Source organism: Phaethon aethereus (assembly GCF_964289735.1).
Source record: "Phaethon aethereus genome assembly, chromosome: 8".
NCBI classification, from domain to species: domain Eukaryota; kingdom Metazoa; phylum Chordata; class Aves; order Phaethontiformes; family Phaethontidae; genus Phaethon; species Phaethon aethereus.
In genome coordinates, this window is record NC_138584.1 from 35676373 (window position 1) to 35692006 (window position 15634).

At 41.7% G+C, this 15634-nt stretch overlaps 1 protein-coding gene across 1 annotated transcript in view; it reads right to left on the reverse strand.

Annotated features, from left to right (window-relative positions):
• Nucleotides 1-4673: 4673 nt before the first annotated feature.
• The window catches only part of SLC44A5 (solute carrier family 44 member 5), a gene marked incomplete at both ends in the record, with an annotated part of 98676 nt that continues 87715 nt past the window's right edge, over nucleotides 4674-15634 (reverse strand). The window contains 9 exons of the mRNA XM_082003187.1: nucleotides 4674-4786; nucleotides 6828-6912; nucleotides 7536-7624; nucleotides 9006-9076; nucleotides 10881-10954; nucleotides 12243-12346; nucleotides 12735-12829; nucleotides 13874-14136; nucleotides 15367-15454. Of these exons, the coding sequence (XP_081859313.1) occupies nucleotides 4674-4786; nucleotides 6828-6912; nucleotides 7536-7624; nucleotides 9006-9076; nucleotides 10881-10954; nucleotides 12243-12346; nucleotides 12735-12829; nucleotides 13874-14136; nucleotides 15367-15454 (982 nt within the window). The remainder of the gene's footprint in view (nucleotides 4787-6827; nucleotides 6913-7535; nucleotides 7625-9005; nucleotides 9077-10880; nucleotides 10955-12242; nucleotides 12347-12734; nucleotides 12830-13873; nucleotides 14137-15366; nucleotides 15455-15634) is intronic.

Genomic DNA, 15634 nt, shown 5'->3' on the forward strand with positions numbered 1-15634 from the left:
GGGTTTGGCGGGACCGGCGCGCGGCCTCCGCGCTCCCGCCGCCGAGGCGGGCACCTCCCTCCGGTGCGGAACGAGCCCTTCCTTCGCATTTCACAACGCGTTATTTGGGACAAACGCACGTGGACGTCGCGTAGCACAGAGTAGCACCAGGTGAACTTTACTTTTAGTAGCAGCAGCGTCACCAAAACGTGGAGAAACGGTTCTCTTTCTCGTGTGATCACCGCGCGGTACAAATTACGTATTACCTCAGAAATCATCACCTGTATCAAAAGTTTAAAAATTTAGAATAAATTTATAAAACAGCTCCAGAATAGCAAATTACCGGTCTCGACACAGAGCACGAACTCCACGCGTGCGGGTCAGTGCGCTCCAGGAGCAGGACGTACGCGCCAGCGCTCTTCCGTCCCGCCTGGCGCAGCAGGAGCCCGGCTCTCCCCGCGGTGACGGGGCGCGTGGTCGCTGTAACCGCCCGCAGCACAGGCCCTGCTCAGAAGTCCGCTGTACCGCAAATTAAAGCTATTAAAAACTCTACTCTTAAAAACGGAACAGTCTTGCACGGTTTTTATTTGATTATTTGTAACACCACAGCTGTCTCGTGCTCTCTCCCGGGCCACACGGTCTACCTTCACGAGCTGCCAACAGCGACAGGGGCATTGCGCGTGCTGCCTTGCGCAGCTCTAATATATCTGCCAGCTTTCCTACAATCCATTTTGCATCGGTTAACTTGAAACTGAGTATTGTTCTTCCCATCTAGCCTTCGCTGGCTTGTAGCCTACGCGGTGTGAATGAACTCCACAATGTAAGCCAGGAATACAACAGCCAGTACGGCGCTCTGCCGGAGAGGACACGGCTGTCCCGACTGAGCGACTGGTCGAAGGGAGACGTTCTATGTCACCGAAACCAGTCAGTCTATTCTTCATAATCACTTCTCCGACAACCCATTGTTAGAAGAATACTTACTGACTGTCCCAGCATCAGCTTGACATTGCGTCCGCCAAAATCCTGTTCTACAGCAGAACGTGCAACAGTAAAAAATATTTCATACTTTTAAATACTAACGTTTAAAAGACTATTTATTCAGCATCCTTGTAACGCCCAAGAATCAGCTGCTGAATATACTTGGAAAAAACCCCAACCCTCAGCATAAGAAATGATCCCATCTTTCCCCATTTTTTTGTTTTGGTGTCACTTTTTTTTTTTTACCTTCCCCCCCCCCGAGATTTGAAGGCTTGACATTAAAACTTTGGTCTAAAACATGTAAATGAAAGCCACCCATTCGTATGTCATCGGCAGGCACAATGAATCTAACCAGCACTAAACCAAACATGACTGCGTGGATACAATAGCAGGAGTTTTCTGCTGCCTCTGGGTTTCTACACTCCGCTTGTCCGGCACGCCGAGGGAGTTCTCCCTGTTGATGTCAAAGGGCCTCTCTGCCTTTCCAAAGCCTCTCCCAGGGCAGACCAGGGCCCGCTGAGCCCTTTGCCGGCGGCAGCACCACGGGCTCCCTCTGGGCATGCGGCCCTACCACCTGCTCCTCTGCCGCGCTACGTGCGCAGAACCACTGCCAGCCCTTGTCCCTGTACCTCGTGGCAAGTGCGGGCGTATCGTCACCGACCTCCGTGGGCTCGGGAGCAAAGCATATATGACATATTTACCATGTTATAGATAGCCACATGTTCCACTCTCTAAAGTGGAGAATGGAATTTTACATTTTGGACTAAATCAAGCAACAAAGTAAATGTCCAAATCCAGAAACGTCGCTACGAGTACCTCCTCTGTGGCGTGAGTCTGCAGACTCTGGCCCACAGGATTAGTTAGGAACCATTATAATAAGTTAGTCTTAAAATATTTTAAGTGATTCTTTCCCAAGTAAATACTTGCATTAATTTGTACTTAATTCATCAGTAGCAATTTATTTTTAAAAAGCCAATTTTAATATTAAATCATTATGATTCATTTATTCAATTTATTGGTTACAAAAGCTACATGGTATTGCTTTGTATTTTCACAGTTCTCATAACTATATCATTAAGAAAATGGCTTTTAATTTTTTTCCTCAGAAATGATGACCCACTTACATTCTAAATAATTTCACAAAATAGTGAGTGGAGCAAATTTATACATATATATATTTTTACTGTATATAAATAATAATACAATTTAAAACTTTCACTTTTAGAAATTCCTTTAGTAAATGCATAGGTTTGTTACAAAAGTCTTCTAATCAAATAACTGTATACTATTTCTATTACATTTTATTCCTAGTAAACTCTATGGTTACATTCATATGATAAAAAAAGCACGCTGTATTCAGAAATACGCTTCTTCAGTTGAGCTCCCAGTAAGACACTCAAGTCCAGTAGAAATATAGATTACAATGCAGTTTCTTTAGCTGCAAACTAATCACACAGTAGTATTAATTTGGGGGAAAAAAAAAAAAAAAAGCTTTAGCACATGGGCTGTAATCAGACCAGCAGCTTTTTTAATCACAGAATGGTGACACATACCCCCAAAAGTTACTGACTTAATTCTCAGAAGAGATCAGAATAATAGGGGGGTCGTATATTCAATGCCATGCACATAATGATAAAGGAATGATGACAATGATGAGAAACTTCATCAGCCAAGAGTCTGATTTTTTCTGAAGGTAGGTTTCTCAGCCCTTTCTGAAAGTCAGGTTTACTCTAGGGTATCTAAAGAGGTGTTATAAAAACTGGAGGTGCCCACAATCAGTAGTTACGTTTCAAACCGTACGCCTTCATTTGACGTTATCCGAGTCCTTAAACTGAACCACTCACTTCTGCGTGGGGGAAAGGGCTACGGCGCCCACCGCGCCACAGAGCGCGCACGAGCAGCCCGTCGCCTCGCTTCACAGGGTTTCAAGACCCCTCCGTGCCCACGACTGCGAGCGCTGGGCACTAATCGCTTGTGCCGCAACGCGAGCCCAGAGCCGTTGCCTGAAGGACAGTATTTCTGCCTCTGTAGTGATGACCGTCATCGCACACTGCAGCCACAAGTTAGAGAGCAAAATCACTTTGGCATGTGGATCATCAGTGAATTTTCCCCAGAAACTTGCATTCAAATCATCTGGAAAAGAATTCGCCCTTCTCTTTGTGACACCAACAGACTCCTGGGGCTAGAAAAGTATTTCCAGGCGCTGAACTCCAGTAACAGCTCTGGCAGAGGTATGGCATGTGCCACTCCTGGAAAGCCGACAGTAACAAAATACCTTATTCATTACGGTGGACTCCATGAAAACTAGGGACAGGCCTCAGTATGGCTGGGTCCTTGGGCGTCCATGAGACTAATACATGAAAACCTTTTCAGTTCAGCTTATGGCAGTAACAGACTTGAGAAGTACACCAGTGTAAGACTTTTTCCACGAGCAGAGCTGTTACTAGCCTCAGTGACAGTTCTACTAACGGGGCGGGGGCATAAAACTGAACAGAATGTTAATGTGCTTTCTACCAATAGGCTTTGTACTAATGACTAGGTAAATGTAATAGTCAAAAAGCAAACTAAATCTTTCTCAGCATCTTTCGGTATCTAAACAATTCGTCCTGTATCATGAGAAGACTCGATGAAGACTCGAGAAGTCTTAATACCTTACTGTGCGAGCCACTGAGAGCCTGGAGGCCACAGGAAGAGCATACCTGGCTCTCGGCACCCGCACGGTCATTGCAAAGTCTCGTTAAGAAGCCCTTCGGAGCTAGGCAGAGGCGATGGAATTCCTTGTGCACATATTTCTTCCAAGGAAAAGAAGACTGCATTTGGTTTTCCTTTCAGTGAAGCTCAACTTCCTCATAATGCAGAACACAATCAGAGACTCGTTAGAGATAGGTGGATATTAACACAAGTGCATCTCTCTCAGACATCAGCTAAAAATGATACATTCACCATCTTGTACCAGATAAAACCTCATTTGTGTGAACAACAAATGACTTCAAGTGCAGTGGGACCTTCTCTCAGTTACATCATCTTTTAAGCACAACTCACAGAAACCTTCACTTCAAGCAGTATCAACTATAGTTTTCTCTGACTACTTTCTTCAGGACCTGCAGGGTACCATCATTTCTTAAAAGATGCAGTTGTGGATGTGATTAAAATATCACTACATTTTTCAGTGTAGGGAGTCATTAATGCATGTATAATCACAGTTTAAATAGCTGTGAACCAGCTTGTACAAAAAAATACAATCATAGCACCATATTTACAAATTTAGTAGCATCTCCGGGTTAACTAGAGAGTCTCAAACGATCTTTTTATGGCTAATTAGGTTATATGGTAGTGCTTTCAAAAAATTGCCTGAAATTCTTTTACAAATATACACTTATAAAAAGAAACATTATCAAAACTGCTGTCATCTAAGGCAGCAACTTGTGTTACAAAAGTTATTAAAACATCATTATAGACTTAAAAAAGCTTCAGATTTACATTTTCCTTTCCATAGGCACTCTATGAGCTAAAACGTGGCCTTGTTTTCACAGCTGTCAGTTTAAGCATTTAAATTAGTTAAATGTTACCAAAGTTGCTCATTTTTTTAGATATAAGCAAAAGGAAAAAAGAATCACCCATTAAACAGAAGCATCATTTACAGTTTTTACTTTTGCCTACTTTATACACGTTTTGCTTAAAAGTGACACTGCTTTGATGTCGAGGTTTAGTGTATGTTATCCCACTGCCTTCTTAGGGCTTAGTTCCTTCTTCCCTAGAATTCGGTGGAGGCTAGCTGACATGAAGTAGGGTTTTGCTGTAGATCCATCATTTCTTTCCAGGTCTTCACCTGAATTTACACAGTAAAAGCAGGCAAAAGAGCAAAGAGCAGTACAAGCACCGGGTGGGGGGGAGAGAGGGGGAGAGAGAGAGAATTGAAGAAAGGAGAGAGCAAAAGACCCAACATGAAAAAAAAATCTCTATCAAGGCAATTTAGTTGTATTGTTGATGAAAGACACTATAAAATTTCTATTTTCTCAAACCAGAATAGGTCTTACACAAAGCAGACACAAACATCTAGCCATTTTTAAATGACAGCAGTATATCCTTTTATTCTCCAGTTCTTTGGTTTGGCAGTATAGGTGGAAATTTTCAGAAACACTCATGCCTCCACCGAAGCCTGGCATTTTGGCTACTTCTTGCTAGAAAATTTGTCCCCGATAGAGCTGTGGATTTAAGCACTTTTAAAAACTGGACCCTTTTTCACTGCTTAAGATAAAAGGTCTCTTGAAAACCTGATGCCACAAGCGCACAATATTCTGTATGACCTCCTACTGTCCATTCCTGAATAGAGGCATGGGAAACAAAACAGAGTATGAATTTAAAATAATGAGGCAGACATATTCCTTTTTTTCCTACAGAAGGTCATGACTAAATCACTGGTCTGGGTTCAGCCCAGTGTTTATGCCACGCAGCAGTCACACTGCAGTGAACAGTTTCACACTGGCGGGCAATCTGGAGGGAGTGGGCAGTGAAGCACACAGCCACTGCCACCGCACCCCTGCAGAGGCAGACAGCTCTATCTGCAAAGCCAAAAGGAGAACACGAGTTGTAGGGAATGGCCGAAGAGGTTAGAGGAAGCAATTCTCTGTATAGCTCCATGGTACTATATACCACATGTTTTTGGAACAATTTAAAAAGAAAATCTGTTAATTTTTTAGTACACCAACAAACTTTCTAAATTTTGTTTGATCAATTTCCACTTAATTCTAAATAATAGTATTTATTTATTTATTTATTGTTTAGCTTATTTCTTGGAGTGTTATTAGTGCTATGTCTGCCTGTGATCATGTTTGTTTAGAACCAAAGTCCATAACTTGAGATAAATAGGATGTAGCTCTCAGCTAAACATCGGTTTTCAGTTTTCTGACTGATTTTGTTCCTGTGATTCTTTGCAACCCAGTATTTCCAGAATCACTTCTAAGTTTGGTTCCCAGAGAAGCAGGATTAAGAAGGTGAGTGTTTAAAGGAAAGGAAGAATTTATGCTATTGGAAGAGGAGAATCAGTATTACCATGTTTATCTTGCCTCAGTGACCCACTGTGCACATGACAGAACAAGCCTATGACAATTTCAGTATTCCCTTAGCATTATCAAATAATTCACCAACTGCAAGAACAATCACTGCCACGTAACTTCTACTTGGACCTACCAGAATAACTTTCATTATAGAAAATTTGTATCTTTATTTCTTTAATTCAGTAAATCTAGCAAATGGAATGTACTTTGTAGTAAGTACATTCTCTTCTTATAACCATGTCCTAATTTGAGACCAACAGATTTATTTCGTGATTTTAGATTTAGATTTTAGATTCTCTGACTGGACACATTGAACAGCAGTTCCTTTCAGAGTGCCTGTGATTGCTTGCCATTGGGGGTTCCAAGGGACAGATAGCTTTTTAAATGGTATTTCACACAAATTTGAATTCAGCATAATACTCTGTTCAGGGCTATTAAGCTGAAAACAAAGGACCACCTATAGACCAAAGAACAACCTTGTTATTAACAAGAGGTTTGAGTGAATCATTGCTGTACAGGGCTTTTTACAAAGCACCCAAAAGCAAACTGTTAATGAAAGTTAAGGAACATCTGAAAAACAAAAGCCAGATAACCCCATGAGCCATACAGCTACCTTCCATTACTTAAACTAATGAAATTTGAATACTAAAACACTCCTGCAATGAAGAATGCATCAAGGAGACAGTCTGAAAAGCAGAAGCAGTTTGTTTGTGTTTCACACAGTCTGCTAGCATGTCGCCAGAATTCTGTAAGGAATGGATACTCGTCTTCCCGTGACTTGCAGGTATTAGTGAAAGAAAACGTAGTACTTACAAAAGCAGAGGAAAAGCGTGTCGACACACATTGCATAGACGCTGAAGAACCCATGTGCAACTAGGTAGGAGCCAATAATGACCGTCTACAAAAAAAACCCAACAGTAAAACCCCAAATTTAGTCTGGCACCGAAGTGGCAGTGTTAACACAAGTCAGAAGTCTAGTCTGCTAAGCAGATTTAGAAGGATTTAATGGCAGCTCTGTAATTCTACCAAAGGTTACTACTGCTTGATCACAGGTTCAAGACACTGTATCCTAACATGCAGTAGCCACTAGTTTTCAAGCTGCCAAACTGGAGCCATTTCACCCCTCAAAGGGAATATATGCCAAGAATATTCTGAACTCCTTCAAGATTATTCTAAAGAACCACTCATCCTGTAGATATTCTGGGGGGTGCTACAAAAGGAGGAAAAGATGCATCATAAGTCCCTTCCACTAGAAGCCACACTGTCATCGGTGCCTCACCACCAGCCTTTGCTGTCTGGGAAGTCTGAGCAAAGCAGATGTGAAACCTAATTCTTCCGAAGGTGCAGAGCCTCTTCTGCCTGAAGGACCCGGAGGACTAGAGTGTAGCAGATCAGTCCTCACTTCAGCGGACGGCATGCCACTGAGAGGACGACAACAGGAGCTGTTACCAGACCATGCCCTGAGTACTCTGAGCATCTCAGGCTGCCCTCAGTGTTCAGGAGATCAGACGGTTGCCTTACCAGCAGCGGTACCCAGTAGTAATTTAACGTTGGTGCCTCCTGCGCAAAGACTGGTATTCTCTGTGTGAAGAAAAAGAATGCAAGAACACCTGCAAGAAGCACAGAAGATTAGAGATTCCTTTGCTAACTCCGATTTCCTAAAACCTAAAGAATGGATGAGACAAAACAAATGCATCCAAGGTTGGTTTAAGTAAGAGTTTGTAAACAATAAATTCCTCAATACTAATTAACTGCTGGATCTGTATTCTGACAAAGAGCTATGTAAATTAATCAATTACCATAAAGATATTCATGGGCTCAGAAAGACTTTAATGAATTGTTTTGTTTCATCATTCTACTAGATTTAATAGCAAAATTAATAAATAATGATAAACAAGACAATGAGATGGGATAACGAAGACCATCGGGTGGTTCTTTTCTAAAATAAAATAGAATGAGCAAAATTCTTTCACTTTAAATATTATCGCTTGAAGAAATACTTAACTATTTCAGATTAAAAGGAGAAATGGCAGTGCTAGTGGTAAGCACAATAAGTTTAGAACAGACCAATGCATCTACAACAGAAATTGCCCAAAGAATTTATTCTTGAAGAGGATGAAGACATGAATTAATTTCAGTATTTCATGGATTACATTTCAGAGAACATGTTTCAAGTCGAATTTGCTACCCCAGTTTGAAAGTCATTGTACAGTAATGACAAAATATTTTAGTTCTGTTCTTGATACTAATTTTCAACTTTTGATTAAAAGGTAATTCTTTAGTAATCTTTTAAAGTGTACAGAATACAAAATACGGTTATTTGTAAAATAATGTTTTGAAACTGCCACAACAATTTAGAAAAACCATAAGGGAATACTGACAACTTGAATTTCTGAAAGTGCTTAATTTTGTCAAAAATTCGCTTTTCTGTCACAGAAGGACACGAATAATATATTTTATTATTTATTGATAACTAAGAAGACCCCAGAAGGATGTTAGAAATATTCTGTTCTTTCTACTATAGCTTATAGATATAATGGGCTTGAATCAGCAGAGCTTCAGGCCCATCTCCTGCAGACCTGCACCACCTCCCCTTGCATGCATGCTGTCTGCTACCAGGTGAATCTCATTTGTCATTTTGTTCAGTTCTTACGAAAGGAGAACCAATTGTGGCTGACTTAGTGGATGAGAATTTGGTTTGATCCAGCTGTGATGCTTTGGCTGCAGAAGTCCTCGCGCCAGCAACACATGCAAGAGCAGTAAAAGCAATTATGGAAAAGATGCTGTCAACAAATCACTGGGGAGGGGGGAAAGGGGAGAAAAAGAAAAAGTGTATTTTAGTTCAATCTTGCAAATCCTAGAAACACATGAACAGCTTCCCACATAGTCAGACCAATGAGAACCTCAACTAAGCATATATGAATATGGCAGGCATACTTATAGGAACCCAAAAATATAACATACCGTTTGGAAAAAAATTGATTGGCTTACCTACACCACCAGCGACGAGAATTTTCCCCAGGAACAGAAGAAAGTCTGTAACTTTGTCCAGAACTGCAACTCTGTTCAGCAAAGGACAAACGATACAGCATCATCAGAAACCAAACACTTGCATTCTTTCTCCTTAAATCTATGGATAATTGACAAGCCATGACCAGGAAGCTGTCTTCTGCTGGTTTCACGGCTGCCAGCACAATGACGCGGAGACAAGGCACCGAGATGGGTTTTGTTACAGCCTAATCCTGTGCGGCAGCACGGCACGAGCCTCGTGGTGAGTGAGGCCTTGCTGCCACAGCACTTGAAGAACTGTTTATTGCTCTGGCTGGTTAAAAAATCCCAAAACATCAAAATATTTTTATCTCGGCCTTTCTTTGAGGGTCACAGATAAACCAGACCAGAAGAGACCAAGTACACACCAAAACAAAAAGCAGTGCTTGTGCAGATTGCCGGCAGGTCTTCTTTTCACTTGGTCCTATCTGGCCACATTTCATGACCCCATAACATGACAAATCTACTATTTTAAGATATCATGGTACAACACTGAAGGCAGGAGGCCTCAAAGCAGGGAGACAATCACAGATGAATGAATGAAGGTAGACAGAAAAATTGACAGTACGTCTGCAGCCCTCACTCAAAGCAACAGCAGGGAGTTTCTGCCCGAAATCCTGTCAGCATGTCTTTTCAGAAACTGCAGGTAAATAATGGGATGGAAAATGACCTTTGTAGCATCAGCCTCTTGACAGTGCTGAAGGCTATGAATATGGTGATATACAGCACCGACTACCATGAAAGATAAATGTTAAGAAATATTAAAGAGAACAAATCATCATTAACCTGTCAGAATTCAGAATTATAAAATATACAAGATAAAAAAATCTCAGTTCGAAACAATAACATTATATGTCTGGCTTTTAACTATTTTTGTTACTGATTAGGAGCAAAAGCACAACGGACAGCGAGGCGATGTTCTGACAGGAAAGGAAGGCAGCTTCTCCTTCCTATTGCACAGGCACTACGCAGTGTGGGCACCAGTGCACCAGTATTAACGCAGGGAACAGAGTGAATGCACTCCATTCTCCATCTCCAGTCCTTTCCTCTTCTTTCTTAAGCATTGTTTCCATTTTCCTGCCTTTCAGCCTTCCGCTCCATTCCCCTCCTCCTCCCCGTCCTTCCCTTAATAATTTAAACCACCTAACCAGTTTTACTGTGTCTCTGGCTCGCTAATTAGGATTGTCTGCTATTGCATTGACATGGCCTGCTCCCAAGTTATTCTCCCGTTATTTTTTGATCTCACAGTAGTACAGGAAGAGCCAGGAGCAAAGAAGAAAAGCACTGATGAGAACAGGGAGTTTGGCATGAGTCTTGGGGAAAAGGGCCAGGGGAGTTCCCAGCACCAGGGGAGATCTGGTTTTCTTAAAGATACTGATTTTGAAAGCAAAGTACTCTGTCTTCTTTACTGCCACTCTCTGACAGCCCATAAGCTTTCTGCTTTCCTTTTCACAGACAGTGAGTGACCACAAGTAACACACCTATGACAGATGATGAGCACCCCATTCCTGTATATCTGTTGATCTCCTCTCAGGGGGTCCGTTGGTTCCTTGGAGGCTCTATTTACAATCTACTGGGTGCTTATGAATTTAAAAGAGCAATCACAACAAAACTGTTCGATTATATCAATTTTGCATAGGTTACTGTGCTGGACAATCTGCTGTTACACACTGAGAGTCAGAAGCGAGGGCCATGTCTGAGGACAGAAGCAGCTTACAGTAGTATTTGGAGGAGACATGGGATAGGAAAGAAGTGTGTCTTCAGAGTGTCATAGCAGGAAATCCTGACATTTCCAAGGACTGGGAGATGGCCCCTTACCTCACCACATTCCGCATGAGCAAAAAGAATGCTTCCTTTGCCGAGGTGCAGAAGTTTTTACCATATATGGCAATCTGCAAAATAATAGTAGCTGTTAAGTATTTGAAATAATTAGGATACCTCCTTGTATGCCAGACTCTTCCTGCGTGTAATGCACAGTTCTCGCTAACATTTGGCCTTGAAACTCAGATGAACATAAAGCACTTCCGCAAGTAACATGCTGCCTCTCAATGCTTCCCACCAGGCTGGGGCAGAATATTATCCATCCTTCGCCTTCAAATCCCCTGGTGATGAGCACGCCACTCCTTGTGATCCTGCAGGCAGTAGACTCAGTACTTAGTTTGCCAAGCAGAGCAAATAAGGTACTTGCTGAGGGATTCCTTGCACTTTGCTGGTTACCTACACTAGATTCATAGTCAGTGGCAAGGAACAGGTACTTGTAGAGCAGAAATTAGTTGACCCCTGTAGGTATCTCCTTGAACCTGACACTGCTCTCAGGAAGAAATCAGCAATACTAGTATCAAAGTCAGTGTGATTTACATCAGCATAAAGTAAAGCAGCTAAAGTTATTCAGGAACAAAACCATTTCTTCTTCCTGCAGTAGTGTCCACAAAGAAAAAATATACTAGAACAGCTCTTAGTGCAGTTAGTTTACCAACTGTAAACAACATAGTCAAAAAGAATACTTCCTCTTCAAGACAGTATTAATTAAAAATATCAATTGCATGAACATGGGTTATAACGGACCCGTTACAGCTACCTCCTTTGAGATAACAAGTCCATGACTGTACCACTCAATCACTGAAATTGCTTCAAGTCAGAACATCCCAGGCTGAAATCTGTGTATGTTTATTTAGGTGAAAATCTGGGATTTCTCTTCTGTAAGCTATGGAGGGTTATTTTAGAGTAATATCACTGCTGCTGCTACTCGTAGAATTTGTGCTTTTAACTCCCAGGAGGAAATATAGATATCACATTCCTTCTGACCTCCTTGTTCAAACACTGCCTCCAAACAGAAGTGTCATCAACATGCAATATGAAAAAGCTAATATTCCTGTTGAAATCAAGATTTCAATTGCTGAATCAGAGGCGGGAGTTAACCAATTACGCCATCTCTTCCCACTTACTTTGGGGGCTGAGGGGGATGGACAAGGACAGACATGAAAAGAGGCTGAGTTTAGAAAAAGAAAAAAAAAAGATCTTACTTTTCAACGGTAGGACCACATGCATTTCCTGAAAACTCTCATAAATCCCATTATTTATTCAGCAGATTCTATTACTGCTGGCTGTTGACCAACTAGTAGTGGCTAGGGTATTCTAGTGTCCCAGATAGGGGAGACCACATGCAGAGACAACACATACCATGATGTAGGCATTTCTGTTTATAAATTTTAAGAATTTTTCCAAACACCAGAAACAGCATTTGAGGCAGCAGAGTAGAAATCTAGTGAAGGAGTTCTGTGTACCTGAAAAAAAGGAGGGAGTACATCACACACAGAATTCACGACTGGTCTTCGGAACATAGAAAGCTATTCAGAAGAAAATCTTAAATTGTGACAAAAGCAGAAACATTCTTTTCTTCTAGTTATGGACTCTCTTTCGCAACCAAATTTAGCTCACTAGCTTTCAATTAGCTCAGATCCACATCCCGCGTGAACTTTGCATTAAGTTCCCAAGGACATAAACTCAATTGAGTAAACTGGCACAAATTCACTGGCTTCAAATGGAACTACAATGGTGACAAATAATGTGGAATTAAATGTCTCTTCATTGCTGAAAAAACATCTTGGGAAAGAAAGGAAGTAATTTACCAAAGGAGGTCTTAATAACCTAGAGCAGATTCGCAAATCTCACCTTTCAATTTGTGATCCAAGTACTCCAGTATTACTCTAATAAGCTGGACAATTGCAAGAATTAAGGCTCCAAATGCCAGTGAACCTGTATGGTATCTAAAACAAAATAAATTACTGTTATGTTGCACATATGTGTACATGAACAATTACATATGTGTGTGTGTGTGTATACATAAAATTATAACTGGAGGAAGGTCCATTAGTGGGAATAACATATACTAACGGACCTTCATCCTGATCTGCTAGAGAGAGGAACAGGATGAAGCCACCAGTGCTGTTGGTGTTTGTGTGAGTGCTGCGTCCGTCTGTCTGTCGATCTGCGTGGCCAGCTCTGTATGTATGCGTCGTATACGTATGCGCCCACTGGGAACACCTGTAACTGGTGGGACCTGGGCGCCCAGAGTGGCAGCGGCCTTGCCGCTGTCGGGCTACAGGATTCAGCCTGCCCTGAACAACTACATGTCCCCGATTGTACTGGTTTTGGCTGGAATAGGGATAGTTTTCTTCACAGTAGCTTGCAGGGTGCTGTGTTTTGGATTTGTGATGAAAACAGTGTTGACAACACAGCCACGTTTTAGCTACGGCTGAGCAGCGTCAAGGCCTTTTCTGCTTCTCGCCCTGCCCCGCCAGCGAGCAGGCTGGGGGGCTCAAGGAGCTGGGAGGGGGCACAGCCGGGACAGCTGATCCCGACTGCCCATCGGGATGTCCCACGCCACATGCTGTCGTGCTCAGCAGTAACAGCGGGGGGAAGGAGGAGGAAGAGGAGGACGTTTGGAGTTACGGAGCGCGTCTTCCCAAGTCACTGCTACGCGTGGTGAAGCTCTGCGGTCCTGGGACGGCGGAACCCCTGCCCGCCGATGGGAAGCGGTGAATGAATTCCTTGTTTCGCTCTGCTTGGGCACCAGGCTTTGCTTTACCTATTAGACTGTCTTCATCTCAGCCCACGCGTTTTCGCACTTTCACCCTTCCGATTCTCTCCCCCATCCCACTGTGCGGCTGCGTGGGGCTTGGCTGCCTGCCGGGATTAAACCGCAATGCTGACTAATTATTTTCATTTGATAGCCTAAGTCTGGCGTCCCTGGCTGTAAAAAGAGCACTTGTTGAATACATGACAAGACTCGCATCCAGCTCCAGCCTTACCGTATTGCTCGTCCAAACGAAGAGAAGAGCGGCCACAGTGGAATATCGGCTGGTTTTCGAGAGGCCCAGTAATAAGAGGCAAAGGCACCAGCAAGGGTACACTGACCCAGTGCAATTGCAAAGTTGACCAGCCAGAGAAAGACAAAGGCATTGGCTAACTGGAAGATGAAGATGTACTTGTGGTACAGGCTTTCTCCTCCGTAAAAAGCAAAAGTACACTGAGCACCCGGACACAATTTAGTCACATTGGTTGTGTTAAATGTCTGTATAGAAAGAAAAATAAACATCACAACGATAAGCAATGAATTCTGTGCACACAGTCTCTGAAGTTTAGCAGCTTAATACAAATAACATAACTGCGCTTGATGTTTTATTAGCTCATTTAACACTGCGCTCCAATACTATGTAACCTGTTTACATATTTAAGGATTCATATTAATCTCTTGTGCAGGTGCTTAACTTTAAACTATGCAGTTAGCAAACACGGCTGTTCACCACATGCCTGAAACCTACAAAAATGGAATCTGAATTTCAGAAACCTGCTTTTAAGAGACATGAATGCTTCAGTTTCATTAAAGAAAACCTGCTCACATAAAAAAAATAATTATTTCTTGGAAAACCAGAGGCCAAATCTGCAGTTTGGGTAAATCATCACAGTTGAATGGAAATCAACTGAGCTATGCCACTTTATATAAGCTGTGGATGTGGTCACAATTTCCCTTACCTATCTCAGAGTATTAAAAGAGGAGTAGTCTTTACATTGAATTACTTTTCCCTATTTCTGTTGTTCATTTCATGTATTCGCTCAGTTTGGGCATGACATAAACCCAGTCCGTTTCTAACCCCTTTCTTTTTTAGTGTTCAGACATCAGCAGGGTGGGGAATTGTTTGGGATATACATAACCACAGCAGTACACTGAAATTTAAATATGTGAAAATAACCCTGATATAACATTTGATAAATATTTCTAGTTTGCAAAAAATACTTAAATTCAACCCCACAGTCAAGTCAAAATATTTGACTGAAGACAAAACAAAACAAACCTATTATGAATGACCTTCATAAAGGTCATTGCTGTACCAAAAGAACCCCAATATTTAGCTAAGCCTCTGCTTCAAAAAATGGCCGGTCCTTGGGCAAGTTTGAGGCACAGCTTTCAAGGTCTTCCATTGCCTTTTGAGGACCATGAAATAGAATTCTCACAAATTCAAGAACACCTTTGCAAATAAAGCTGTATCTTCCTTTCTCACCCTGTAAATTAGAATGGTTAATATTTACCTGCCTCACAGGACAGTTTAGCAGAAAAATAGTTCATGTCTGTAAATTGCTTTGAACAAAGAAGTGTTATCTGAACACTAAGTACTATTTTTAGATTTAATATGAGGAATCATTACTTAAAATCTGCACCTTTTCTACTAGCATTGCATTTAATAGTGATTCAGAAATGCAATTAGTACAGCTCTGACTATAGGTTAATATTTGTCACACTTACCTCCGGGTCACAAGTCAGGTTTGCATACTTGCACAGTGTTTGATTAGCCATTACTTTATACACAGGTTCTCCTGATGTAGCTAGAAAACTGAATGAAATATTTTAAGGAGGAATCACAGAACTGTAGGCTTTGAGCAACTTAGGATTCTGCAGTGGGTAACCACTAGCTCTACAGAACTTGTGCAGATAACAGAAAAACTGCTCTTGTAATGCACAGATGTATATGAAGGGTTGATAGACAAGACTGAATACTCTCATCACTTAGAGA